General features: G+C 46.8%; 1 protein-coding gene across 4 annotated transcripts in view; it reads left to right on the plus strand.

The window, feature by feature from the left end:
• Window positions 1-27,884, plus strand: part of SARNP (SAP domain containing ribonucleoprotein) — a 543,793-nt gene that overhangs the window by 65,930 nt on the left and 449,979 nt on the right. For all 4 annotated transcript variants that reach the window (XM_085600267.1, XM_085600265.1, XM_085600266.1 and 1 more), the window contains exon 3: window positions 18,978-19,024. In XM_085600267.1, coding sequence (XP_085456393.1) covers window positions 18,978-19,024 — 47 coding nt within the window. The remainder of the gene's footprint in view (window positions 1-18,977; window positions 19,025-27,884) is intronic.

Here is a 27,884-nt window from a genome sequence, read left to right on the forward strand (position 1 = left end):
AAGCATCAGAATCGCTTTCCAATACATTTGTCTTTTGGAAATGCTAATATCTTTGGCTTCATAAGTTCTGTACGTGGAAAAAAATGGGAAGCCATTCTTTTACCACGTGTTTAACCTTAATCAGAAAAATATGGTTTCTGTTTAAAAATAACGCAGTTATGTAGCTCTTTCTGGAATCGGAAATGCCGACTTGAGAAGTGAGAAAAATGTGACCGGCACCAAGATCAAAACAAGCATTTGCAATGCAATAGGTCTCGCATTTGTTAAAGTTAGAGCGGTTGCTGTTGAAAATGATTTTTACCTTTTTGTTTTTTTATTTGCAGTGGAGTTCTTATATTTGCATAGCACTATTGCCAATGGTATATAAAAGCTAAAGTAAAAAACATTGTCATTTTCAACACCAACAGCTCTAACTTTAACAAATGCGAGACCTATTACATTGCAAATGCTTGTTTTATTGGTTTGATGCCTTCCTGAATTTAGTTCTAGGTCACCATCGAGCTCAGCATTGAGCTTTATTTTGATGTCATGCACTTTTCATAAAAGGCCTAAGGGCAGAGCTCCTTCGCATAAAAGAAAGTCTAGAACTAAAGCGCATACTGTGCAACCCCCTTTTGGGCAATGCGTACACATTCATGCACACTCATTTAAAGATAAACTTGAGGACCTGCTAGAGTGGAATCTTTTGGTCTGTGAGGAATTGTAAGAGGAATATTAAAGTGACTTTGAAAGATAAACCATGAAGTCGGTGTTCAAACCATTTTAGTCTGAAAGCTTGACATAAGTTGTTGAAACCCATTAGGAAAATGACTGTCAAACAGTGCCAGATTGGTCTATTTTATCAGGGATATAAAAATTGTAAACTGTCCTCTATGATCAGTTTTCATTGTAGATGATATTTGGAAACACTTTTGTCAGTCTTACCTGCTCATGGGAAAGTCTGCTCTGCCAGTTTAGAGAAGAATTAAGTACAGAGGCAGACCTTGTCTTTGGCGTAGGCCATCCTCTGGTGGTATCCTTTATTGTGTTGTAACTAAGATGTATGTTGTGCTCTCAAATTCTTCTGGCTGGGAAATTAGACATATGATAGGATCTGGCTGGAAAGAAAGATGTGCATAACTGAGTACATAGCTTTCAGAGAAGCAGTTTGAGGTGCAGTTAGATTGACCCAGGCAAAGATGCTCCTCCATCTTAAGCTGTGGTCTCTAAATTGAAAGTTAGAGGCTGCACAAGAGATTTTACTATAGACATATCCAACGTAAGGGGACTAGTATTCTCTGTGACTCTTGCTGACCCACTCCAGCATCTTTGGGACTGTGTGCCAAGGTTTTTTTGTAGTCTTCATTCATCTCATTGTCACTCTCACATTCATACTTTTATTTGCACTACTCTCAGGCTCTCTGAACTTTCCCGATCCTCCCCCTTTCCAGTCAGCCGTGTGGAACCATTCCACATTGTCCTTTCATTCACTCTTTCTTGGTTTCCTTTTCCAACTCTCTTGACCACTGTTATTGCTTTTAGGTTTAAATCTTTTTATTAGCATTTTGTAAACAAAGGCCAACAATATGATACACAGATGGTCTCCATCACTAGTCAAATGAACCAACAATGGAATGCAAGTATGTGAGGGAGCCAACAGATTCACCTGGTCAAGTGGCCAAAAAAGGAAACTGATTTTACCCTCCCAGCCCTCGTCCATGAACCAAGAGACTTATGCAAAACAGGCTTATTTCGCCTCCGTCAGCGAGGTATCTTGCGGTTCACCCCCTGGGGGGCCTGTCAGCAGTGAGCGAAGGTACCTTGGGCAGGTGAGCTCCCTAAACTCAGAGCTCAATAGAGAGAGAAATGGTTGCCAGAGGTCTGCGAAAGAGGAGCCCTTCCCGGCTAATTTAAGAGTGATTTTTTCCATCCCCAATACTTGCCACAAGCGCTGCAACCACCCCTCAAATGTAGGGGTGCGAGTGGTCCTCCAGTGGATCAGAATGTTCTGCATGGCCGAACCCAGGGCGGCCGCCATCTGGCAGCCCGTAGTGATCTGAGCGGGTTTGTGAGAGGATTCGGGAGGCCCAGGAGAACGTAGCTGGGAAAACGTGGTATTTGGGTGTTGAAGTGTTTTATCTATTTCATCAATAACCTGCGAGCAATAGGTCACAGTCCCACAGTAGATGCACCAGCGTTCCCCCGCTTCCCACAGCCCCGCCAGCAGTCGGTGTTCAGTTGGGGGTCCATCGAGTGTAGGCGGTCAGGTGTGTAATACCAGTAGGTGGTCACCTTAGTCAGGGTCTCTGTCAGTCCGATGTTACATGCAGAGTGACGTGCCCTATAATATATCCCCTCCCATTCCTTGCGGCTGAGGGCTCGTCCTAGGTCCCGCTCCCAACGCGGGCGCCCTGCATTATAGATATGCGTGTGTCTGGCCAGCAGCATCCTGTACAGGTCTGAGTTGAGTTTTTTTATCGGATGAGCGCATAAGAAGCCATTTTTCGTAGGGTGTGAGGAGGCGCTGTGCACCGGGTTTCACCAGGGGGTGGAGAGCCCAATGTCGGCTCTGGAGGTAGCGGAATCGTTCAGATTCCGGAATCCCATAGAGTGAGCGGATCTGGGGGGAGGCAAGAATCCCATAGGGATCGAACAGATGCCCAAGGGGACCGACAGCCCGTAGTGCGCCAGCTCGTGAAGGAGGTCTCACCCATTCCTGGTTGAAAGTCGGGATTATCAAAGAGCGGGGTGAGAGGAGATGGGAAGGTAGTCAAATTGTATTTCTCAGTAGTCTGGTCCCAGGCCTCCAAGATCGTCCTGGTAATGTGGGAGGCATAATGATTGGTGGGCCTATGGGCTTTACGCAGAAAGGGGATCCTTTGCAATGTCGTGGCTGCCACCGCTTGGTCTTGGAACAGCCCATGCTTCTCAGATTCGGACTTGCTCCATTTGGCCAAATGTCGAAGTTGCGTTGCCTGGAAATAGAGCCGGAGGTCCTGGACCCTCAGGCCACCCGCCTCTGGAGGCATCATCGTGATGACTCCCTTCATGCAGGGCCGACTGCCCCGCCAGATGAACTGTGACAGCTCTGATTGGACCTGTTTGATCCAGCCCTTGGGTGGTTGCAAGGGCAAGGTCTGGAAAATGTAGAGTATTTGATGGAGGATTGTCATTTTTATGGCAGCCACTCTCCCCAACCTGGAGATAAGAAAATACTTTCACAGCCGCAGTTCCACCCGGATCTGCGCCTGCAGTTTAGCGTAATTAATAGTGGTTATCTCTGGCAACGTGGGCGCCAGTTGGATGCCTAGGTAGGGGACAGGTCCATCTGCCCATTGAAGGTGGGTGCACGGAGCGTTAGTGCGCCAAGGTAGAGGGCATCATCGAGAGGTTGAGCGCTACTGATTTATCAAAATTAACTTTAAAACCCGACGGAGAGAGATACCGGAACGTCATCGGCGTAGAGGCTAATGGTATGGATATCCCTCCCAAATTTAATCCCAGTGATGAGGGGGTTGCGCCAAACACTTTGGGTGAAAGGCTCCATGTACAGCGCAAAGAGCTGGGGAGAAAGAGGGCACCCCTGTCTCTTGTCCCTGGTAATGGGGAAGCGGACCGAGGTGTGTCCGTTGATCCGGACTGAGGCCGTGGGGTGTCTGTAACAGTTGAGGATTAGGGTTCGGAACCTCTCCCCCATCCCTGCATGTGTCAACACCTGCTCTAGGAATGGCCAGTGGACCCTGTTGAAGGCCTTCTCTGCGTCTATGGTGAGGAGCATATACGGAGCATATACTCCCCGGCGACACAGGAGGCCTTCTTGATCAGGTGGAGGACCAGTTTGGTATTGTCACTCGTTTGTCGTTGAGGAATGAACCCCGCCTGATCCGGATCGATGTATCCTGGCATATAGGGCGCCAGTCTTGAGGCTAAGATCCTGGTGAAGAGTTTAAGGTCGATGTTGAGGAGGGATATAGGGTGGTAGGCCCGCACCTAGTCTTGTCCTTCCCAACCTTCGGAATAACCACGATGGCCGCTTCCAACATGTCCTCCGGGATTGCTCTGGTGAGCGCAAAGGAATTAAAAAGGCGTGTTAAAAGGGGTGCTATCGTGGGGCAGAAAGTTTTATAAAAGGCGGCCGTGTAGCAGTCAGGCCCGGGCCATTTAGCCAGCTTGATGCAGGAGATTGCCGCTATAACCTCCTACGCTTATTTCTCTCTCCAAATGGTCAGCTTGTGCCTGTGTGAGGGAGGGAAGTTGCGCTGCCTCTATGTACGCATCACTGAGTAAGCCGTCCAATGCCTGCGCCACATACAGCTGGGCATAAAAGTCACGAAAGACGTTCGCAATGTCAGCGTCGACCGTCACCACCCGCCCTGTGTTGTCACGCAGTTCCTGAACCCCTTGTCGTTGCCTAAGCTTGCAAGTAAGCGGCCGCACCTGTCACCCCCTTTGTAAAAAGCCTGGCGTAAATGAAGAGCAGAGTACTCCGCCCTGTCGTTGTCAATAGCCGGCAACTGAGCCCTCACAGCGCGCAGTTGTCTCCAGATCCTAGGCGCTCCAGTGCGTGGTGCATCTGTTCCAATTCCCTGCTGCGCTGCGTAAGATCGTCCCTCTTGCGCCTACGCTCACTGTTGTCTGCCATTGCAATGGCAATGAACTCCCCCCTCAGTACTGCCTTAAGCGCTGCTCACTGTGTGGAGAGTGGTGTGTCGCGATTGTCGTTATGTGTCAGGAAGTCGTCTATCATGGACTGTACTTGCTTGACCACGTCCTCACGGTGGAGAAGGGTGTCGCGCAAGTGCCAGTGACGGGAGGGGCGTTGCATTGGGGGGGGGGGGGGATTGCAAAGGTGACCACAACCGGGGCGTGATCCGAGAGGGAGGCCGTCAAAATCTCCGACTCCCCAATCGGGGACCGGAGCGCCTTCGTGCCAAGGAAATAGTCAAGGCGTGCATAGGTCTTATGGACACTTGAGTAGAATGAGTATTCGCGGCTATGTGGGTGGGTAAGACGCCATAGATCCACCATCCCCAACTCCCTCAATCTGTCCAAGCCCCTCTGGGAGAGAGCGCGCCCATCTGACTTGAGCGCTGTGCGGATCTATCCCTCGAGTTGTTCATCACCAAGTTCAAGTCCCCCCCCCTCCCCAACAGGATCCTTCCTTCTATTGTTGCTGTGGCTTCAGTCAATGCGTCGTGCAAGAACCTCTCTTGTCCCTCGTTAGGAGCATAGATGGACCCTACTGTAAACGTCAACCCCCGATGACGAACTGATATGTAAGGAGCCCCCCCCCCCCCCCCCCCCTTAGGAATCTCGGCCTCTCTGCAGAACCCGTCCCTGAAAGGAGCGGGAAACCAGTATGGCTACCCCTGCCGTTTTAGTACCACTACAAGAAAAAAACTGAGTGGGGAACAAGCAAGATCGAAGGCGGTGGCAGTCACGAGCTAGTAGAGTCGTCTCCTGTCTGAGGCAAATGTCTGCTTTTGAGGATTCTAGGTAGGAAAGGACCACCCTCCGCTTGACAGGGTTATTGAGCCCTCGCACATTCAGGGTAAGAATACGAAGTGTAGAGGGTGCCATCTAGAGAGTGAGTAAACAATAGCACTTCTGGACGCCAGGGACTAACTGGCAAGGGAGGTTAATCAGTAAAGGCAGCCTAGTAAAGCCGGTGTTAAAAAGCAGTGGACAAGGACCCCCAAAAAAAGAACAAAAGAAAAAACAAACCCCAACAAGAAGAAGAACCATGATGTCCTGAGAAGATACAATGTCCAAACAACCCCAAGGGGAAGCCAAAGAATAAGCCCCCCCCATCGGGGAAGGGGAAGGTCGCAAGCAACCAACATCTGGAACTCAGAAGTCCGTCATCCTAGTATAAACCGGAAAGGTCCAACAAGGGGTTCATGGAGTGGCCAAGACTACACCCTCCCCGCCTTCCGCCTCAATAGAGTAAAGAACAGATCGGCCCTGCTAAAGTCATGACGAGTGGGTCTTTGCCAGTTCGTCAGGGGGGGAACTCCAGAGCGGCCCTCTGACTCTGTACAATTTCTTTGGGGTCTGGCCGCTTGGGGCGCCTTCGGCGTCGTTGCCTCTGCCAACCCGATGGCGAGACATCTGCAGCGGGTCTCCAGCTGCGACCCCCCCCTCCCCATCTCATCCGGGATATCAACACCAAGAAGTCTGCTGGCCTCCGTCAAGGAGCGAAGCTGGTACAGTTTCCCATCCATGCGAAAGATCAAGCGGAACGGGTTCCCCCAGGAATAGGAAATGTCCTGTTGGCGGAGATGAGACGTGATGGGGCGAAAGAACCTGCGTTTCTGCAATGTGATCGCCGCAAGGTCCTGGTAGAGGACGGGACGTTGGTCCTGATAGACAATTGGATGCATGGTCCTGGACTTGGGAAGGATCTCCTCTTTTGTACGATAGTCCTGGATGCAGCCCAAGATATCAGCTGGAGCCGCCCTGTCCGCCCTAGGGGGCCCAACCTGGTGGGCTCTGTCTATTTTATTATTATTATTTCGGATTTATAATGCGCATGGCTGCCACAGGAACGAGGCGTCCCAGCGCAGCACAGGGGACCAGAAACGGGAGCTTAAGAAAGTTGAGGCCATTAAATGGTGGAGATGGGGAAAAAGCCAGGTGATTAGAAATAGTTCTAGTAGGGGTCGGAAGTGAGTTCCACAGTTTTGCCGCCAGGTAGCGGAATGAACGTCCCCCTGCCCTAGCCCTACACACTCGAGGAGTGCAGACCATAGCTTGGTCGGCAGATCGCAACGGGCGCTTGGGTATATAGGCCTCCAACAAGTGGAGAAGGCCCGGCGGAGCCTGTCTTGCTAGGATCTTATGTGAAATGCACAATGCTTTAAATTGTATTTGCTTATCCACTGGCAGCCAATGGAGTTTGGGAAGCACCAGGGCTACTGAGCAGTGCTTGGGTAGTGAGACCAGAATCCGTGCTGCTGCGTTCTGGACCCTCTGGAGGCGCTTTACGCTGGCCCTTGTTGCTCCTAAATATAGGCAATTGCCGTAGTCCAGTCTAGATAAAACAGATGCCTGGATGATAGTCTGGCGCACCGAAGCGGGGAAAAACCCGAGCAACGGCTTTAGACCCCGCAGGAGTCCAAAACAGACCCCTGCGACAGCTTTTGTTTGTTTCTCAAACGTCAATCCTCGGTCAAACCATAACCTCCGAGGTTTTTTACGGTATCCTTGGGGAATGGGGCAGGTTTTAGGCGGTCCGGCCAGTAAAGATCGGTCCACAGCTCCCTGTCCCTCCCAAATAGCAGGATTTCCGATTTACCGGAGTTAAGCTGTAGGCAATTGGCTGCCATCCAATCGGAGATAGCCAGCAGATCGTCCTTGAAATTGTCTAGATTGATGGTACATTTCCTAGAGAAGGCTATCACCAATTGGGTGTCGTCTGCGTACGATACCAACGACAGCCCCCTCTCCTTCGCCAGCTCCGCCAGAGGGCTAACATAAAGATTGAATAAAAGTGGGCTCAATATGGAGCCCTGTGGTACCCCCTGGTGCAGAGCAAACTCCTGTGAGGAAAAGGGAGGTGCCAGGACCTGAAAGGATCTTTCCGATAGAAATGATTTAATCCAGGCCAAGGCTGAATCCCCGATACCGATATCCTGTAGGCGTTTCATGAGTATTTTATGGGACACCGTATCAAAAGTGGCACTTAAGTCCAAAAGGACCAAGGCCGCTGAGTCCCCTACGTCTAGACTGCTCCTAATGGCTTCCGACACGTCCAAGAGCGCAGATTCGGTACTGTGCCGGGGCCGGAAGCCATGTTGCGTAGAGTCAAATATGGCATGTTGCTCAACAAAGTTAGCCAGAATGGAATTCACATGCGCCTCCGCCACTTTGGCCAGGAAGGGTAACTGAGAGATGGGTCGATAGTTACCCGGTTCGGCAATGTCTAGGGAAGGTTTTTTCAGCAAGGGGACAGATCTTGATATCTAAGTCGGGTGCATTCCCCAGTACGTGGTTGAACAACCCCCTCACATAGGCGAAGATGTCTTCCACTTCTGCGTTCGTAGCAACACCTCTGATCCGTACGTTGTGCCTCTGGGATCGATTCTCCAGATCTTCAAGATGTGCTTGGAGGTCAACTTGCTGCTCATGGATGCGACTGACCTCCTGCTGGAGCGCGGAGAGTTCTGTGTCCCTATCATCCCCTTTATCCTCCAGTGTTGAGACCCATTCTCCAAGGCCATCAACGTCCCTGTGAATGTCCTTGATCTCAGAAGTGAGATTGCGTTTCATGGTCTGCAGGTCCTCCCTGAGCGTTGAAAAGAGGGACTCAAGAAAGGCCCGCGTCCCTGGTTCCTCTCAAGCGTCTCTTGATGTGAGGGTGTACTCTGTCTCCTGAGATGAGTGAGCCATCTGGGAGGGTCCTTGTTGGGCGCGAGAGAAGAGGTCCTTCACAGTAAGGTCGGGCTTAGTCTCTCTGGGCTTTGTCCCTCTTGGCACGGGTAGAGGTCATATCCCAGTTCTGTGGCAAAGGGAGCGAGCGGTGCAGACCCACTCCCACGTCGCGTCGGTGTCGAGCTTCGTGAAGCAAGGAAGGATGCAGGAGCCCCACCTAGCAGCGCTTCGAGGCAAATACAATGTCTATGGCAGGCAGGCACCTAAGGGGCAGCGGCCCCAAACACAAGCACGCCCAGAATGACGCACTCCTGGCAGCGAGGGCCCCCCGTTACACTCTCACGTGGTCAGGCCCACCGCAGGCCCGGGGCAGCACACACCAGATGCGACCACTGTCCTTAGCCGCACAGGTGGGCTCGCTGTCTCGCATGACTTAGGTCTCGTGTCAGAGCACACTTCACCCCACTCACTTCCGAGGGCTGCCAGCCGCAGCAGGTCGCAGAGCCGATCAGCCAAGCTCGTCCGGCCTCTGCCAGCCCATCAGAGCCGCCGCACCGCCAGCTATCAAGCAGGGGGGCCGTGCAGGAAGTCGGGTCAACGGGGCGTCTCGCTGGGCCCATCCCAGACTCGCTGCTCCCAGATAGGCCCTCCGTCCACTGACGCCACTGGTGCGACCCCCTCACCTTCGTATCCAGCAATTGCACTGCTGCAGCCCTCGCCGCCAACCGCCGGGCCCGCAGGCGCAGCGTCAGTCCCACCAGGTCCGGCGCTAGCGGCAAGAGCCAGCCGCCGAGGAGGCACGCCCCCCCCCGGCCGCCTCAGGTCAGTCAAGCCGGGGAAAGGAGTCGACACACCAGCGTAGCTCGGCCTCTGCTGGGAGGCAGGCTGGCCCGCGGCCGATGCAGCGTCCCTCGTTGAAGGGATGCAATAGGTCTCGCATTTACGCAAGTATAAGCTATTGGCATATTAAATGACAATGCCTTTTATTTTTGTTTTTTAAAACATAAATAAAAGGCATTGTCATCTACAATGCCAATCGCTTAAACTCGCCTAAATGCGAGACCTATTGCATTGCAAATGCTTGTTTGAAAACGGGAACAATTATAGCGGTGCCCCAGGAAGCCGGGGGTCCAACTCCGACCGCCACGTTGTTGACTGATGTTAGGACGGGCCTATAGCTACAGATTGGAAATGTAAAGATCAGGGGGAATTCTATCTAGTCCTGGGGCCTTGTTACGGGTCAACCCAACTATACCCAGCCTGACTTTCCCCTCGGATACTGTTAGGGCAGATTTAACCTATCCCACTCCACAGGGGACGCTCTGAGGCTGGGGGCTCTGAAATATTACCTCATAGTGACTGACCCATTCAATCTCTGTGAAATGGGCATCAAGAGCATTTGCTGCATCCGGTGCCGGAAAGGAGCTATTAACAATGCTCCAGAACTTGGTGCTGCTCTTGATGGTGCTAGTCTCCATCAGCTCGCTCCAGGCATCCTCCTTCAGGGCCATTTTACGCCTACCCAGGGCTTCTTTATACAGCTTTCCGCAAGTTCTAACTCTGAAGGTGTCCCTAGAAATAATGCGTAATGCCTCTTTTAGCTTCCGGGCAGCACCTGAGCAGGCATAATCGCACCATCTTGGGGTCCTATCTGGTGTACAGATTCGTCCTGGTCAAGGATTGTATTAGTTGGAATTTTTAATTTTGTAAAAGGTTGCAGTCTCCTGATTATTCATAAACCACTAGCTAGCCATTTCAGTCTAAACACAACACCGCCGTACTTGGATCTCTTCTTCTTTTGCATTAGCAAACAGTTGAATTCAAAGGGAGCTGCAGGGGGTTATTTGAGGGGTTTGGGGGTGGTCATACAACTGATTCATCACAGGACATGATCCTAAAATGTATAGAGGAAGATTGTAAACGTGTGCTCCGTTTGAAGTCTCAGGATGTTGACTACATTGATGAAATGGTAAGATCAAAAAGGGCATGCCAAAGATATTTGAAACAGCCCTGCTTTCACAAGCCTTTACTGGCAAAATTCCAATGGGTCTGCACCTTGGGTGTATGCTGCTTAATCGTAGTGGCAACTGATCATCTTTGTGGAGAAAGAATGCGCGTACTCTCAAGCTTGGAAACACTAGTTTAAAAAATGATGTGGCACTTCAAGAAGTACATGCCTACCTGGAAGCGTATCTCTTGTAGGTAGATTCCTCCATCAATTGGTCAAAATGTTTGTTAATTATGTTTTAATTTTATATAAGTGGTCAATAGCACCATCCAGACAGGTGTTTTTATTTGAAGGTAAGCATTTTAGCTTGCTAGATAAGATTTAGTTCTTGTTGGGGAAAAGAGAACCACCAAAACAAAGTCTCTTCTGAGGCTGGCAGTCTCGTGCGTTTTTCAGGTTCCCTGTACTTCGCTGCATATTTGCCCATATCAGTAATATCTGGATGTCGCTTGGCCTTAGGATATACACTGTTGTCACAAGTGCAACGCTGTGATGACATGGAGGGCACAAACTGTCTCTTAGGGAAGGTGTTCATGGTAGGGACTCTGTCAGTGCTGAGAGCTTTATTCAGGTGGAATAAATGCTGCACATTGTTGTCTTGCAAATCTTCACTGCTATATTATCATTCTATAGAAGGACAAATAGGTGTTTGTACAAACCAAAAGCACAGTAACTGTGTCACCAACAAAAATAAGGCAGGATTAGGTATTGTACACAGTCCTTTGAAACCTCCACTTAGGTGGGAGTAGCGTCGAGTATAGGTCGCAGTTTGTATTGCGAAAGGTGAGACTGGCAAGCCATGCACTTTTAGCTGGAGTTAATTTACTACCCCATCAAAGCGCTATCTCACGTTTAGCCAGAAGCAGTTCCAGAGCAATAAATGTACAATGTTTCTTAGGCATATTGCGTACATATCCTAACAATGCAACCTCTGGGGAGGGGGCCAATTCCAACTGTCATTTGCGATAGTGTTTCGAAGACGGCCGTCCAAAACTCAGCAATCTTAGGGCAAATCCATGTCAAGTGAGGAAAGTCGGCATAAGGGCTGTTACATTTGTGACAGTTATGGGGAAGGGAGGGGTCAATAGCGTGGAGCTTAGCCAGGGTCATATATGCTGTCCAAAGGAATTTAAAATGTAACAAATTATTCCTGCTATTCAGTGAAACTCCCCTAGTCTATGCACAGCAGAAGGCCCATTGGTCATCTAGGATGGGATGACCCAGGTCTGACTCCCAGGCCGCTCTAACCTTGCTGTCGCGGCACGGGATTAGGGTCATGCAAGCCTTATATAGTTTGGAGATCAGTCTAGTCCCGTCTGGGGCAGAAATGACAAGGGAAAGAAGTTGGATGGACTGAGGTTCGAGAGGGTATTCTGTAAATTTGTCTCGCAGAGCTCTGCGCACCCTGGCGAATATAAACTGGTCCATGAAGGTCAATCCAGTCACTCCCACGCCCCCTGCATTCTCAAATAATGCCCCCCTGGGAACAAGTCGCCAAATTTAACCATGGACTGGGATTTAAGCACCCTCAAGACCTAGGTCTCATCCGTAATAGGGAGCCATGGGTTGTGTGCTATAGGGATGTCAGAGGAGTATAGGGAGCCATTTCAAGTGATCTGCGAGAGTTTGCGCCATGCCCAACTTGTGGCGGACACCTTCTGGATATCCCTGGGGTCGCGGGGAAAGCCTTGGCATAGTATGGCCGAGAGAGGAGTCGGGAGCACCAAATCAGACTCCAGCCTAGTATAGGGAATGCGGACATCTGGATGATACCAAGAATAGGAAAAGCTGGCCTGTGCAACCAGATAATACATTCTAAAGTCTGGAGCACCGAGTCCTCCCTTTTCGTACGATAAAGTCATGGTGTTCCACCGTATCCTGGGTCTTTTGCCCACCCATGCGAGCCAGATAAGATGGGACCGGAGGGTTTTAAAAAAAGCTATCTGGCAGTGGAATGGGAATATTGTGGAACATGTATAAAAACTTCGGGAGCACAATCCTCTTCATGAGAGCAATCCTACCAGACGTAGAGAGTGGGAGCCGCAGCCAGCGCTCTATCTGCGCTTCAAGGTTCTGCATAGCTGTGCCATAATCGAGCCGTAGCATCTGTTCTGCATCTTGGTGTACCTGTATACCTAAATACCTGACAGACTTGTTACACCATGCCAGCAGGAACTCCCAGTCCCATTCAATGGTGCTGGTGGTCAGAGGGAACAATACGGACTTACTCCAGTTGATACTCAGTCCTGAGTGTCCACCAAAGCAGAGAATCTCCCTTATCAGTGGGTCTAAATTGGTTTGAGGGCAGCGGACATATAGGACAATGTCGTCGGCATATAGCGACTTGAGGAGGGGGCCGGTGTTAAATTGTATACCTCTGTGAAGGTGCTTCTCCTGAAAATGGCGGACCAAAGGGTCCACGGCCAATATAAAAAGTAAAGGGGACAATGGGCATCCTTGCCTGGTGCCTTGTGTGAGATTAAATGGGGTGGATAATGTGCCGTTCAAGCGGAGTCTGGCAGTGGAACCGGCGTACAGTAGTGCTGTAAGGTCTATAAAACACTTGGGCATGCCCAGCTTCCTCATTACGGCCCATATGAAAGGCCATTCCAAGGAATCTAATGCCTTTTCGGCATCCAACAGGACCGCTGCCGCCGGTGTCTCTGGGTTAATCCTATGTAGCACTGCAAATAATGTACGCAAGTTCAGCGCAGTGGACCTATGGGGTACGAAGCCAGATTGTACTGGGGATATAATATGATCTAACAAGAGAGCAAGCCTCAATGCAATCATTTTGGCTACAATTTTGTAGTCCAAATTCAAAAGTGAAACCGGCCTGAAGGATCCGCAGTTCAATGGGTATTTGCCAGGCTTGGGTAGTAAGACGATTACTTCTTTTCGTAGTGTGGGGATCAGTGAGTTCTTTTCAAGGGCTTCACTGTAAACCTCAAGTAAATAAGGAGCAAGTATGTCTTTATAACGCTTGTAAAAAACGCCCGTAAAACAGTCTAGCTCAGGCGCTGTATTGCCATTTAAGGCGTCTATGGCACTTACTAGTTCCTCCTTAGAGAACGGCTCCGCCAAGAATTTCTGCATATAGTCCTCAAGCCAGACCATTGCAATCTTATCTAAATAGGTTCTGCAGCCGCCCTCGTCCTGTTGCATCCGCGTGGTATATAATGCTGTGTAATATCCACAAAATTCATCCCTAATCTCCGCTGTGTCTGTGTGCATCTGTCCATCATCCGAGCGAAGAGATGTAACAAGTCTTCCTCACACTAGGTCGCAATAACTGTGCTAACGTGTCTCCTGGCCTGTCCCCCTCTCCATACCGCCTGGCAGTACAAATTAGTTTCGCTCTCCGCCGCCTCTGTGAATTCCGTCAACAGCAACAAGCGGTCGACCTGCGTAGCCTGATCTGGGTGCGCGAGTAGATCTGCGTCTAATGTTTTTAAACGATCTTCCAAGCGGTCGAGTGTGCCCCTCCGTGATTTCAAAACCCCAGAGTGTTTTGCAATACATTCCACCCTTGAATGCTCCCAAACCGTTGCCCATGTGTCGACGGAGCCCACATTGAGCTCATAATAAGCCACTATGGAGTCACGGATTTCTGCCGAAAAAACAGCGTCATTCATTTCCTGCCACGGGATCCTCCACTGCCGCTCCACACCCTCTGGTCTGGGAACCCGGATTTGCATACTAACCGGTGAATGGTCAGTGTACATTCTGGGTAAGTGAGTAATCATACAGAACCAAGGCGCCATGGTGTGGGAGACTAGCCAGATATCCAGTTCGTGTCCAGGTGTCATGGGGGGTGAATAGTGTGTGTAAGCCGAGTCGTTGGAGCAACGCACTCGCCAAGTGTCAACTAAACCAATGGAATCACAAATATCTCTGAGGACTCCATTTGCTCAGGGCTTCGTAGCGGGAGAGTCGGCCGTACTATCCAGTGTGGGTTGCAAAAGCAGGTTAAAATCACCCCCCAAACAAACATAGTCCGTGCCCAAGTGGAGCAGTAGTGCGTGTAGGGAGTGAAAGAAATTTGGGTCGTCCACATTTGGTGCATATATGCACATCAAAGCAATGTTGTATCCCATAAGTCTCCCAGTCACCAATGTGTAACAGCCAGCCCTATCCATGGTCACCGTGGACAGTTGGAAAGGTAACCGTTTGTGTATGAGCATGGCTGTGCCTCTGGAGTACGTGCTGTAATTCGCAAAGTAGCGGTCTACACCCAACTAGAGGCAAACAATGTAGAAGTGGTGGACAAATGCATTTCCTGTAAAAAATAAATAAAACCCATCCGCCCCATGGCGCTGCAAATAATTCAATACATGTTTCCCCTTCCTAGCGTTATTCAAGCCCCGAACATTCCAGGTGACAAATTTGACATCAGATATAGTGGAAAGCCTAATTGGCATCGTCTCCGGAGGTCATAAGTGTGAAGAGCATACAAGTGTTGACATGAGCACAAGGAACATCATGGTGAGACTGTCGTGACAGGAACAATTGAAACTGTATAACTAAAGCAAACCCCACCCATCCCCTCAATCGTAAACAAGGGGAAAACCCACAAACCCATAAGAATGCCAAATGAATCTCCCAGTTGTCGACTGGAAACATAACACAAAAGTGCGATCGCACTGGGAGAGAGGCAACACCTCGCCTTATCCCCAGAAATATCTATTTAAGGAGCGAATACAACAAGGCCATAGCCCAGAACCCATGATTTAACCAACCTAAAATGTGTTAATCTGAACCGAGAAGCACAAGCAGTATATCATTGCCATATAATACTTATCAGCGATACGTTGCGGTAAATTCCTTTATGTCCCTAAAAACAGTTCCATACTGAGCCAGAGTTCAGCAACGGAGATGAACGTTCCAGGGTAGGCGACTTTCTTGGCGGGCCAGTATTGGTACGGACTATAAGAGATTCCTGGGCCTCAGCTGGGGTGTTGAAGACCCTGGACTGGCCATCAAAATCAACTTTCAGCCGCGCTGGGTACAGCATACCATATTTGAGTCCAGCCTTACGTAGCATAGTTTTGACCGTTTGCAAATTTTCGACGGGCCTCCTAAACCAATGCCGTGAAGTCCGGGTATAAGGAAATGGATGAGCCCTGCCAGTCCAGCGAGCCCTGCTCTCGTGCCAAGCGCAATGCGGTGTCCCTTTGTTTGAAGTTCAGGAGCCGTGCCAAGAGGGGGCGAGGTGGATACCCAGGATTGGGCCGTGGACCAAGGGATCTGTGCGCCCTCTCAAAACAAAGGTGGCAGAGAAGGACTCTCGCCCAAATAGGTCAACCAGAAGCCTTTCCACAAATTCGTCCAGATGACCCGTGTTCGTGGACTCTGGCACGCCCATTATTCGCAGGTTGTTGCGTCTACTCCTGGCTTCAACGTCCTCGTTCTTCATGGCGACGTTCTTTAGTAGACCTTCCATCCTTTCCAGCCGTTTTGTTGTTTCGGCTGCGCCGTCTTCCAGATCTGAGACTCTTCCCTCCGACGTGTCCAACCGCTTTTCATGCTGGTCCAATCTGGCCCACATTCCGTCAAGGCGCTTGTCCACGGTGTCGAAGCGAGAGGCTAGTTTTCGGAAGCCCGCTTTAAGTTCCGCCATCAGCGCCTCGCTGGCCTGTACTGCAGACTGAGATGGGGCAGCCATCTGCTCCCCGCCATCGTAGCATGTGAAGAGTCTGCGCCACCACCTGCCTTGTCAAAGGTGAGTTTCTGCTGCTTCGGCTCGCTCTTGCCCATTACCCCAGAATAGGGCTGCAGTGGGGATCGTGTCGCAACCGCCCTGGATCGGTGCTGTCGCAGGGGCCCACCCCCACGGAGTACCGCAACTGTCTGCTGCCAACACACCAAGTTCTAGGATCCCAAACACGGGCCACTTCGCAGTTCTCAATCCGGTGAGCCCCAAATCAGCCCAGGCACTCCGCTACTCCGTCAGGGGCATTCCCACTCCGGGGCCTCACAGTGAAAGGGGCCAGTCCAGAACATTTATCAGAGAAGGCTTCTCAGCACCCAGCCTTCGCGGCTCCTCCGTGCATCACTGCAGCTGGCATGATGGCAGGCCCAAAGCCGCCGCGGGGAAGTAGCACTTGTCTTCCTGCGCCACCGGTGCAATCTACAGCCTTTGGTGCGGGGGGCAGCGCCTGACAGAACGTGGGGGCATTCGCGCGGGCTTAACCACTGCCAACCGGGGAGCCCGATCCAATCAGGGTCACCACACGGGCCACACAGTGGCAGCGAGCCTACATGACTCCAGCGCGGGCCCTGCTGCCGACCGTCGCAGCCAATCCGGGCACCTGCTGAGAATCAAGTCCCCGTCTGCAGTCAGGTAAAAATGGAGGCCGCGGCTTAGGACGGCGTTGCAGTCCCGGCACGCATATCACCAACGGAGCGGCCCAGGAGCTCCAAACAATCAAAGGAAGGTAGCGCTGAGAGCGGAAGGATCCAGGGAGTGCGATCCTTTCGATTTCATGCTGCTTAGCCGTGCGTGGGCTCAGGTATGGCCTCTGTCCCCTGGGAGTTCGGTGGATCTCCTCGACTACGTGGCCATTTTGGTCCGCGGCGCGGCCACGCCCTATAGAAGCCCTGTTGAGTGCCAAACTTCCTCCCACCAGTCCACAATGTGCCAACTGGCCAGAAATCGCAGCTACTTCAGCTCCTCTGTCTCACCAAAATTCGCAGCATATAATTGAAACATTCCATAATCACTCACAAAGTCTTTTGCGGAAAAAACCTCTCCAGACTTTGACAGGTCAAGTCTTAGTAGAACCTGAAGCACTGGCTTACTCACCAGGGCTCTAAAACCCACTTTTTCTCTCCAACCTTAAATTCCTCTTACCCAACGGTTAAGGCATTATAACTCCCTTTCCTACACCACCTTGGCAGAACACTGCTCCTATCTGGTTTTGCTGCAACAGCCGTTCTAAATATAGCCTGCAGTCCCTACAGCAGGACTTCCTTCCTCACATTTGTAGTACCTGTAAGTTTCTTCTTTGAAGTGACACTGTCCATCTGTTGAACTGCACTTTATGAAAGTCAGCATACTAATGCATACTGGATTTTCTAGTGAGGTTTAAAATAATGTTTCTTTTGGCCATCCTGGAAATTCAATTAAGTGTATTTAACTTGAAAGTTGTGATTTTAGTTGCCATCACATCTAGTGGGCGAGTGAGCAGAGTTCATACCTTTTTGCCATCCAGTCGGTCTTTTATAATAAAGTTATCTTCCCTTGCTGAGCAATCCTGACATTCTCTATAAATTGCTTCAAAATTGTGAAGAATAATTTTTGTTATGTGTAAGGGTGATGCAAAGCTCTATAAAAACAGTCTTGGTTCAATATTGCATTAGGTTGTTACCAAAGTCTTGACTGGTCCTTAAAATGTCTCCTCAGACTTCATTCCTGTATGCTACGACCCTGGAATTAATTCAATCACAGAGGATTCTCTCCTCTCTTTATAAGTTATCAGGTGTGAAGTATTTCCAGTAGCAACTAAGGCTACATTTTTCAAGGGCATGGCATTAACAAGGGCATGAATCCAGCTACTCAGGAACTCTATATTTCTCTAGGAACAAGGATTTCATCCTGTCCTGTTTAGCCAGGGGTAAGGCATTGAACATGGAGTAAGTACAGACTTCCCAGTAGCTTTTCTTACAGTGTATGCAATGTTTTCAATTCTAAGTGTTGAATTTGGGTAGGTTTCTTTGCTGGTGAAGGCCACATTAAAAAAACTATTACAGTAGTTTTCCACCTTTGGTATGCATTGCCTAGAACCATGTGTGTGCCTCTTCACTGCCCCAGTTTTTAAAGGCTGCTTTTGCACATAGTTGCTTTGGAAACGGCTCTTGTGTTGCCCAATGTTTTTAGAAGCACTTTCATAAGAGAGCGCAGAAGTGATGGGTGGAAATGCAGCAGTCTGTCTGAACCATTTGTAATTACTCTAGACTTATGCCGTCATTATTTTCTCAGCAATTTCAGACTAAGGCCAACCAAATACAAATCAATCTTGGCTTTTACCCATAAGTGAAGCCAATACTGAACTAATAGGCCTCTGTCCCTCTAAATGCAAACACAAGCATCTCCAGATGTGTCTGCATTATTGGTTTGGTGCAACTTCAGTTCCCCGTGGTAGTTACCTCTGGACTCATTTATTGGCGTTCTACCATCATTTAAGGATGACTATCAGCACATAAGGCCTACAGTTTGAACTCAACCTCACCTGTTTGTGGTTGATTAAGGGTAATTTGCACATGACAAGCTCTCCTGTGGTTGTTCAAACATTTCCATCCATCTCAATTTTTACTAGTTAACTACTTCTAACTAAGGTTGACGATTGAAAGGGACAAAGCCCTTATAGATTGCCCCCGCCCCCATTTGTTTTTCTTTTAACATTTTTCTTGGATACTCATATTGCACGGTATCACCGCATTAAAACCCATGGAGGATACCAATGTTCTAGCAATATTGTTAAAAGTAAGTAACTCTTCCTTAGTGAATCATATTGTTAAAGGTAATAGATGGGTTTGCGGGGGGAAATAATGTGACCATCTTTGAAGTCTCAACTTGCCTCTGCAACTAATTAATGAATTTCTTCCTGCTTCCCAGCTGATGAGGCAGCAAATGAAGATGATGTTCTTGGAGAAGAGACGGAGGTAATTATATTATACATTATTTATTAGGTTTGTTGTTTACTAGTATAGCCATTTCTCTCCCAAGCCAGCAATTTTTTTTAGCAATATATCATCCTACTTATGTGCTGTTAATTGTACATAGACAATAGAAGACAGTAGGGGGCAAATTTCTTGTGTACTTGCATGCTTCCTGCATTAGTGGTGCTCCTTCCTGTTCTTTCCTCCACACATGCTTCCAAACCTCGCCCTTGATAGCTGACTGAGCAGTCAGTCTCTGGCCTCGCCTGTCCCTCCCTCCATTCAGGAAAACAACAGGGAAAAATAGCACCATTGCATTGAAAATATACTTATTTGCAATCTTCTTCGCCATATGTATTCCCTTTGAATTCACTAAAATAGAATATCTCTGCTCTTGTGCAAGATCCCGGAACACGGCTTTTCAAGATTAAAAAAATATATACATTTTCAAATCTGTGAAATACACTGAAAGCAAGACCAAATAGGCAAAATACTTGCCTTCCTTTTTTTGTTACCAATTTTTCTATCCAACACGACTTTTGACTGAGGCGCCGCTTGAAAACAGTGCACTAAACAAAAAAGAAAGCAGAAATAGTACACAATATAATGACACTATAACATAGTAAAAGCTAATCCTACTTTTTATAGAATCTTGAAAAGCTGTACCAGACATTTAGGCAAATAATCAAAGAGAGGGCAAGAAAAGATCAGTTGGGATCCTCCAACTTCCCTGAAATTACCGTATTTAAATCAAAACAAGGGTTTACCTGAGTCCAGTCTATCTGGGCGGTACCGACACATAAGTGATTTTTACAAGAAATCTCTCCCCCTTCAGGAAATCCTGCAAGCATGATTCATCATAGAGGTTTCACGATGGAATCTAATACTTCGATCGCTGGTTTCATCCTGAGCTCTTTCGGGCCGCACTTATAAATATTTCAAGGGATCCTACACGTAAATGGTTAAAAGCCTGCCTCAAGCATACCTACAACAAACTTTATGATCAGAATATTGCATTGGCAGTGTTATAACCAAGTGCAAACATTGTGGGGTCTATCCTTCCCTGCGGTCTAAATGTTTCAGCGTTCCTAGAAGATGCTGAGGCTTTTGTCAGGACCAGTACCAGTGTTTCAAAGATCCATATGAATTGCATAATCCTTTTTGGGTCTGACTAGTGGGAATTACCCCTACTCGCACATCATGCTTCCATTCATACCATGCATAGATTTTATGCTTACGCCCTGACAGGCTAAATCATCAGTGGGTATTGATATATTTAGTTTTTCACTCCTTTTCTATTGACGAGGGAGGGTCAACATTCTTATAGTCACACTTTCTTTAACTAAACATTGTGCTCAATCACCTAAGCATCCTCACTCCTCGTTGGGCAGTATGTAAGCATAAAGAACTGATAAATTTGGTCTTGTACAAATTTCTAACAATGTTTTGGCACCCATTTGTTCTTTGTACTTCCTGTCACACAAGGAGAGAGTTGTAAATCATTCCTCTTATGGAGTTGCTAAACAGTGGGGACAGAGGAAGTGAGTCACTGATTTGTTGGGGCTTTTCCTGCGGCTGCAGAAGGCTTATGACTATTGCTGTGACCACTGGTGGACGTTTGCGGCTCAGAAGACAGACTGCTTCTGTTGTTGCTTTTGTCTCTGAAGTTATCTTTTGCAAGAAAGCAATTTGTATACATGTAGCTCACTCATTGAGTATCCTTTTAAATGAGACATGGAGAAATTATTTTAATCTTTCAAGACCAACTGACATTGGGGTCTCTGCCTCTGATTTCATTTTCTGAATCTTCCTGTTCATTTGTGACCTGAGAAAAGACGTAGCATTAAAAGGTAGCTTCAACATTATCTGTTGAGATTGTGGTGTTGGAGGTAAGTCTAAGCCACAAAGAGTGCCTGATTGAAACACCATTGCAGATGTCAACTGTGGGCATGTCTGCTGTTATCCTGGGCTGCACATATCAGGCTATTATTCAAAGTAATCCCTTCTTGTATGATTTCCTTGAGAAAGAGGGGACTCTGGTGAGTTTGTGATGCTGCCCATTTACTCTCTGAAAGTGGCAGGAGCAGTGTCATGGAAGGCAGAATGGGTAAACATTATAGGTGTGCAAAATGTCTGTAATTTGATTTTGTGTAATTGCTTGTAATTTCAGATACATTATGCAAAATTCAAAACCAACATCTAGCGCTATATTTTTGCCCTAAACACATTTCACTTAAAAACAATTAGCACAAAACCCAAGCACTGTGTATAGTCGCTTATGTTCTCATTGTTTCCAAGCACGTGCTCTGTATTTTTTTGCAGAAAAATCAATGCCAGTTTCACCCAGGCCTAATCTTAACTGAACTCGCCTCTCTGAGGCTGTTGTGGAAGCTGAAAGTGGCAATCTTTCCCTTCTTAAGCCTAAGGTAGACACCTTTGTTCTTCCTCAGCCTCCAGTAACACCTCTTTTTGCAATCCTTAATAGAATAAGGTCAGGAAGGCAGACTACTCAAGCACTTTTGACTTCTTTGAAAACGTTAAGAAAAGCAATGCTTGAAAAGATGTGTTCGAGGATCTTGGAATGTGGGGAATATTCTTCCTTTTAGGATTCAGTCTATTTAATAATGTTTTACTTAAAAGATACTTTTGCCTACACCGAGAGGCAGACAAGGAAATTGATAACATCTAACTTGGTTCCATCTCTTCGCTTTCTCTTCCCACCCCATTATCCCCATATACCAGCACTCATTCTATTGATGTATTCGTAAGGTTGTGATAATCCCAGTGGAAGGCAGTGGTCCAAGATAGTCTGTGGCTCTATGGCTGGAATATCTAATGTCCCATTTGTTGGTATTAATGGGGTAATGTTCAACGCCCTAAGATATCTGTGGCAGGAGAGCTCCCTGAACATTGCAACCAAGTGCATCAGAAAGAGCGCTCATTGTTCTCTGAAATCTTCTCCCTTTCGGCTCCAGTGCTGGTGTCATTTTCTTTTTTCCTCGGACATCTCCAAACCTATATTTCCGCTCCCTTGGGTCTGGTGGTCAGTCTTTCCTCCATTGAGTGGCAATTGCCTGTTTAATAGCACAATCCAGTTGCTTCTGAAGAAGCAGTGAGAAGGTTTGTGTGTGGGAATGACTGTGTAATGTGTATGGTGGAAACCTGGGACCAGTATGTGCATAGATTCAGACAGTGACAAAACAAGTGAGTTAGGGTGCCTGTGCTTCCACACTTGTCTGCATACATCTGACTTGCGGTCATTCCAGGAGCGCAGTCTTTCAGTTGTGTAATTCAATATGTCAGAACTTCCGACATGCTTCCCGCACTGATAGTCACGTACCTATAGTATGTGCGTGCTTTGTGGAATACCTCTTCCCATACTCATTAGTTGCCCCTTATCATACCCTTGTGGTAATAATAAAACTATGTACCACAGCCATATGGATATGGGGTCTGTCCTCCACCTCTCATCTCCACCACTCTGGCCTCCCCCATCTGTGGGGGTTGATGACTGACTCAGGTGGAGTTCAGCACAAGGCTGGTTGCTCTTTGTTGGATCTTGGATGAGCTGCTCAAATGGGCTGCCATGAAGGTTTGTGGACTAATGGGTGTACAATTAGTTGTCTTGCCTGACTAGAAAATGTAGATTTTATTACAGACCAGGAGGCTCATGTTAGCCACTTTTTACTAGAAGGTGTGTCCATCTTGTGATTAGTTTGAAAAGTAAACCACTTTTCCATTGAACACATCCATTTTTAATTTAGACAATTTTCAGAGTATTGTAAGGAAAACAAGATAACAGCCATTTAATTGTGCACCTCCTAGCCACAGCTTAGATGTTTCTTGACTGAATACCGTTCAAAAGTTCACATTTTAGAGAACACTTTTGTATAGCTAAATCATTTATAAGCGTTCCTTTTAAATACCAGTGTAAATACTGCAAATACCAGAAAATTGAATTTAAACCTAAGAATGAACTGTTAGTATATAACGTAGAAAACGCCTTAAGATCAACATGTTTGCTACTAACCAGGAACTGTCCAACATCAACTACATTTTTTTGTGAGAAACAGAAGACAGTAATTTGAAATCAAGTTCTTGAAAGAGCTCAAAACAACTGGAAAAAATGCTGACCCCTCTATTCATCATGTGGAAAGGGGTGTACTAAAAGAATGCTATCTGAAACAGATAAATGAAGATATAAACTATTGTCCTCAAATCACTTAATCTTCAACCTATTAACTTAATAGAATTAAGAACACATATACTATAATATTTTTCATACTAGCTTAAAAATGACGAAAGTGAAACTACTAAAGTCATAAACTATTTTTTAAATGATTTACATTCCTTACTGGATGACTTCATTACAATCCAGGTTTTACAGTCCTACCTGCTATTACATCATTGTTCTGTCAAGACACAAGGCTCATTTTACAGGATATTGACATCTTCATTTAGAGGTTTCAAATAAAATATGCAAAGTTATAAATGTTTTTGAGGTATCTTTCCAGTTGGTCAGCACCAGTTTGATCGCTGCTGTCAGAAGTAGGTCCAAAAGTTCTCTCCCTCCCTCTGTGGGGAGGTCTGTTCTAATGAACGCTGTGGTGAGTGAGGCGAAGATCCTTGTGATCTTGCAATTGAAAACATTGTCTATAAAGTCCATCACCTTTTCCCAGAAACTCTTGAGCATTGGGCATAGGAAGATCAGGTTCTCCAGCTCCCCACTCCCCCTGTTGCAATTCCAGCAGGTTGGGCTATCTCTGAGGCCTAATGTGTGTAGGCGGGCTGGGGTTCAGAATGTTTTGTGTATCATCCATAATTTGGTTTGTGCTAGAACTGGCGTGATTTTATTTCGGGTGGCCGAGGCCCATACCTTTCCCCACTCTTGTTCATTTAGCGGGGGTTGTATAAGTGTATCCTAGTATCCCTTTGTTTTATTGTTGAGTTTGGATTTAAGGGGTCGTAGTGTTTTGTATATTTTCGATGCTTGGTGGCCTAGTTTATTTATGTTTGCGACGTATTGGAAGATCGAAGGCGTGGTGTCCTTTATTTTCGATTTTGTTATGGCTGTCTTTATCTTTAGGAAGCTGTATAAATCTAGGTGGGTCATCCACCTTAGGGAAGCAGATAACCTGGAAATGCAATACTCCCCATGGAAAGTGACTTCCAGAGGACTATGGGAAGTCCTTGACAAGGCGTTGGTCCCTTATGAACCACCATAAGAAAACGCTCTGACCAAGAGACCTCTCAAGAACTAGAACAAACAACCTATCCAGGAGAATATATACAGTTTACTTCTGTCCTATCCTCCTCCTTGACTTATTCTACTTATTCCTCGACTTATTCCACTGTACATTCCCACTTTAAGACCTTTCTTTTCTTCATAAGAGTATAGCCAGCAATGGGAGACCCGACAAAAAATGTACTTGTATACTATTATCTATACTTTGTAACCCAAAAGGCGGTGAACCCGATAGACAATGTTTGTATATATATATATATATATCACTTAAAAAACCATAGGTTTCATACATGTTATAGTTAGGTGGACATTTCACTCGTAAAAAACTAATGAAATTCCCCCGTTATAGTTAGTTGGGATAACTATAACTCGCACGACTGCCACTCTATCACAAGGATGATGTCATCAGTGATGTCATCAGTGATGCCACTGACCATGTCATGAGTGATGTAATATGTGACGTCATGAGCAGAGGATTGCGGGCGCGCGAGTTATAGTTATCTCAACTAACTATAACGGGGGAATTTCATTGGTTTTTTACAAGTGAAATGTCCACCTAACTATAACATGTGTGAAACCTATGGTTTTTTAAGTGAATTTGCAAGGTTTTTCAAATGCTAATTCCTAACTATAACGTGTGTGAAACCTATGGTTGTTTAAGTGAATTTGTACGTTTTTTTAAATGCTAAGTTATGTATGTATTATATTTTTTTTTTTTAAGGTTTTTCACCGTGCGCGCACCCGCGATTTTTAAATAAAGAAATAAAATGTTTTTTTCACCCTTCGGGGTCCTTTAGGGACCCCCTGACAAAGGCTAGGGGGTCAGGAACTCTCTACCCTGCCCCCTTTTCACGTTCGCCACCTCTCTTTTTCACTGTCGCACCCAAAACAAACAAAATGGCGGACGACACTTCCTGATTTCGACCGATTCGAACGTTGACTGACATGTAACCACTAATCAGAATTACGCTCGCGCACGTTAGGGTGCGCGCACCATGCGCAGCTATAGATATTTATGTACTTTTAACTGCAATTTTCTCAGGAAATACTGAATAGATTTACTCCATATATGCAAAAGGCACATGCCTGACCTGAGGACTACCTCTTTGCCAAATTTCAAGTAATTCTGTTCAGCCGTTCGGGCTGTACCTTCGACTAAAGGTCCTAAGGGGAAATGCATGGGGAAAACGCGTTTTGGGACCCCCCTTTTTTCTCAGCCCCCGCTTGACGAATCACCCCGAGACTTTCAGGGTAGAAGCTGAGCAGAGCGCCCCATTAGTTTTGGAAATTTCGCGAGGATTCGTCAACCGGCGCCAAAGTTATTCAAAATAGAATTTTCAGATTTCCTATGGAAACACGGTCCTAACTATCTACTGGCGACCGCCAGCAGATAATATAAAATATATATATATATATATATATATATATATATATATATATATATATATATATATATATATGTATGTATATATGTTGGACAAGTCTGCTGTCTTTCGAACGTCATCCAGCCTGTGTCCTAGAGTAAAAACATTTGAAGCTGTTGCTTTTCTAACTGAATAAGCTGAGAAGCACTTTAATCTATTCCTGCTTCCAACATGACCTCTCTTACCCAGTGAGCAATTGTTGGCAAAAGAAACATGTTTGTCTGGTTTGACATGTAACAGTATTCATTAAAACTCTTAATTTTGAATTGCTGTTAAATCTTTGGTATGAAACAAACTAAGTTAAAAAAAAAATTAAAATAACTTTATTTAAAGTTTTCCACAGTAACAAAATACAGATATGCAACCGGTACCAGCAAAGAAGAATCATGTAGTCATGTGATAATGTGGTACAGTCCAAGAGATCAGTCCTTCCTCTGGATCCTCTCTTCCAAAAGCAATAATCAAGTGTGACAAACATATTTATTCCCCCTCCCCATCGCTAGATGCCTGGCTGCCCGCTGCTGCTGGGCTTTGTAAACCTGACTGCAGCCCATTGGCCAGTAGATCATGGCAGAGCTCCCTCCACAGCTTTAAATCGTCCCCTAATTTTTCATCTCTCCAACTCATCTTCATGTGGACTTCCTCAGCTAATGTCCATTCTCCCACATCATGTATCCATGCAGTGACCTTGGGAGGCCGCACCCACATCCACAAAATAGCATTTCTGCTTCTCGCTAGCACCAAACTTGAGTTAATGTTGACTTTCTTTTGTACTCTACTTTGAGAGGGGATCATTTTGCAGTGAATGTGTCCTCACTCTGGGCTAGATTGTATATTACCATTTCCATTGCAAGCAATTGCCACAGTAAACCGAAGTGCTATGTTAAGGCATTTTTATTTTCCAGAAGAGCACTATACAGTGGAGGGCCAGCATGTGTGAGGAAAAGTCATTGTTGAGATCCCATTCCCTCTTGCAGGTCAAATCGTAGGCCCGGAAAAGTGACTTGTCTGGTCTGCAGGGACAGGGAACCCCAGGACTTCTATTAACATGACCGAGAGCTACCTTCCAAAATATTTGATTGGGCAGGACCTCAAAATATTGAGTAGACGCTCCCTATCTACCAGATACCTCCAGTAGATGTCCGGCGCAAACGAGGTGTCGCTGGAAATCATGTTGGCGTCATGCACTATGGGTAAATTCCCTGTGCAGGATGCTTTCAAACATTTGGGGATATTAGATTTAAGAGTCAACCAATCCTCATCTGTGCACTCCCTCCAGTCCTTCCCATCACTGCTGGTAGCACAACTTTGTTTACTGACTCATGCTTTTTTAGTGCTCAGTAAGTGTTTGGGATAACGTCTAGAGCTAGAGTTACAACGGAGCTTTTTTTTTTAAAGTGGGTGAAGGGCTTAGTGGCTTCCAGTGCATTAGGGGCATGGATGGCCCAATGACCAAAATGACAGTGCTGAAGCCTACCCAGTTCTGGTTTAGCATAGTCGCCTTGCATTGAATGCAGGATATGAAATGGCCGTGGTGAAATAGGTTTGCCAGAGTTCTGCACCCATTTTGTATTGAAAGTTATCTCCCTTCAAAGCTTAGATGTAATCAGTATTCTGATGGATAGTGGTATGTGTGAATGGGAAGGAGTTCAGCTACCTCTTATGGCAATCTGGTCTCATACTTAGAGTATCATTGTCACTGGGGTTGTCATGTAGGCATTATGGGGACGCTGAACTTTCCACAGCCAAACTATGTCTCACAGGGGAGCCGCCCTCCCCATCCATCAAGAGCCATCTCTTAGTCTCCCTAAATACAAATTTCTAGAATAATACTGAGGGATGCTGCTCGATAATAGTGCAGGAAGTCTTAAGAAGCCAGCCCAGCCTTTTCTCTAGGGGCCATCAGAATTATCTTTGAGATCCACATTTATGCAGGAGGGGTCCTAAATCTATAAAAAAATAAAAATGGTCTTAGGTCATTAGGTAATACCAAGAAGTACATTTTTATTTAGGCACACTGAAGTATTGTGTTTGCTGCAAGGGAAACGCATCACATTACATCCCAGTCACCAGACTCCTGAGACTGAAAGCACAACCAGTATTTATATAACCCTCCCTAGTCGAAGTTGAAGCGTGTACAAACATAGTATTTTGTGGTTTGAAAGTTGAGGTAAGCCTATCTGAGCAAGGCTTA

Source organism: Triturus cristatus, chromosome 4_2 (genome assembly GCF_964204655.1).
Source record: "Triturus cristatus chromosome 4_2, aTriCri1.1, whole genome shotgun sequence".
NCBI lineage: Eukaryota > Metazoa > Chordata > Amphibia > Caudata > Salamandridae > Triturus > Triturus cristatus.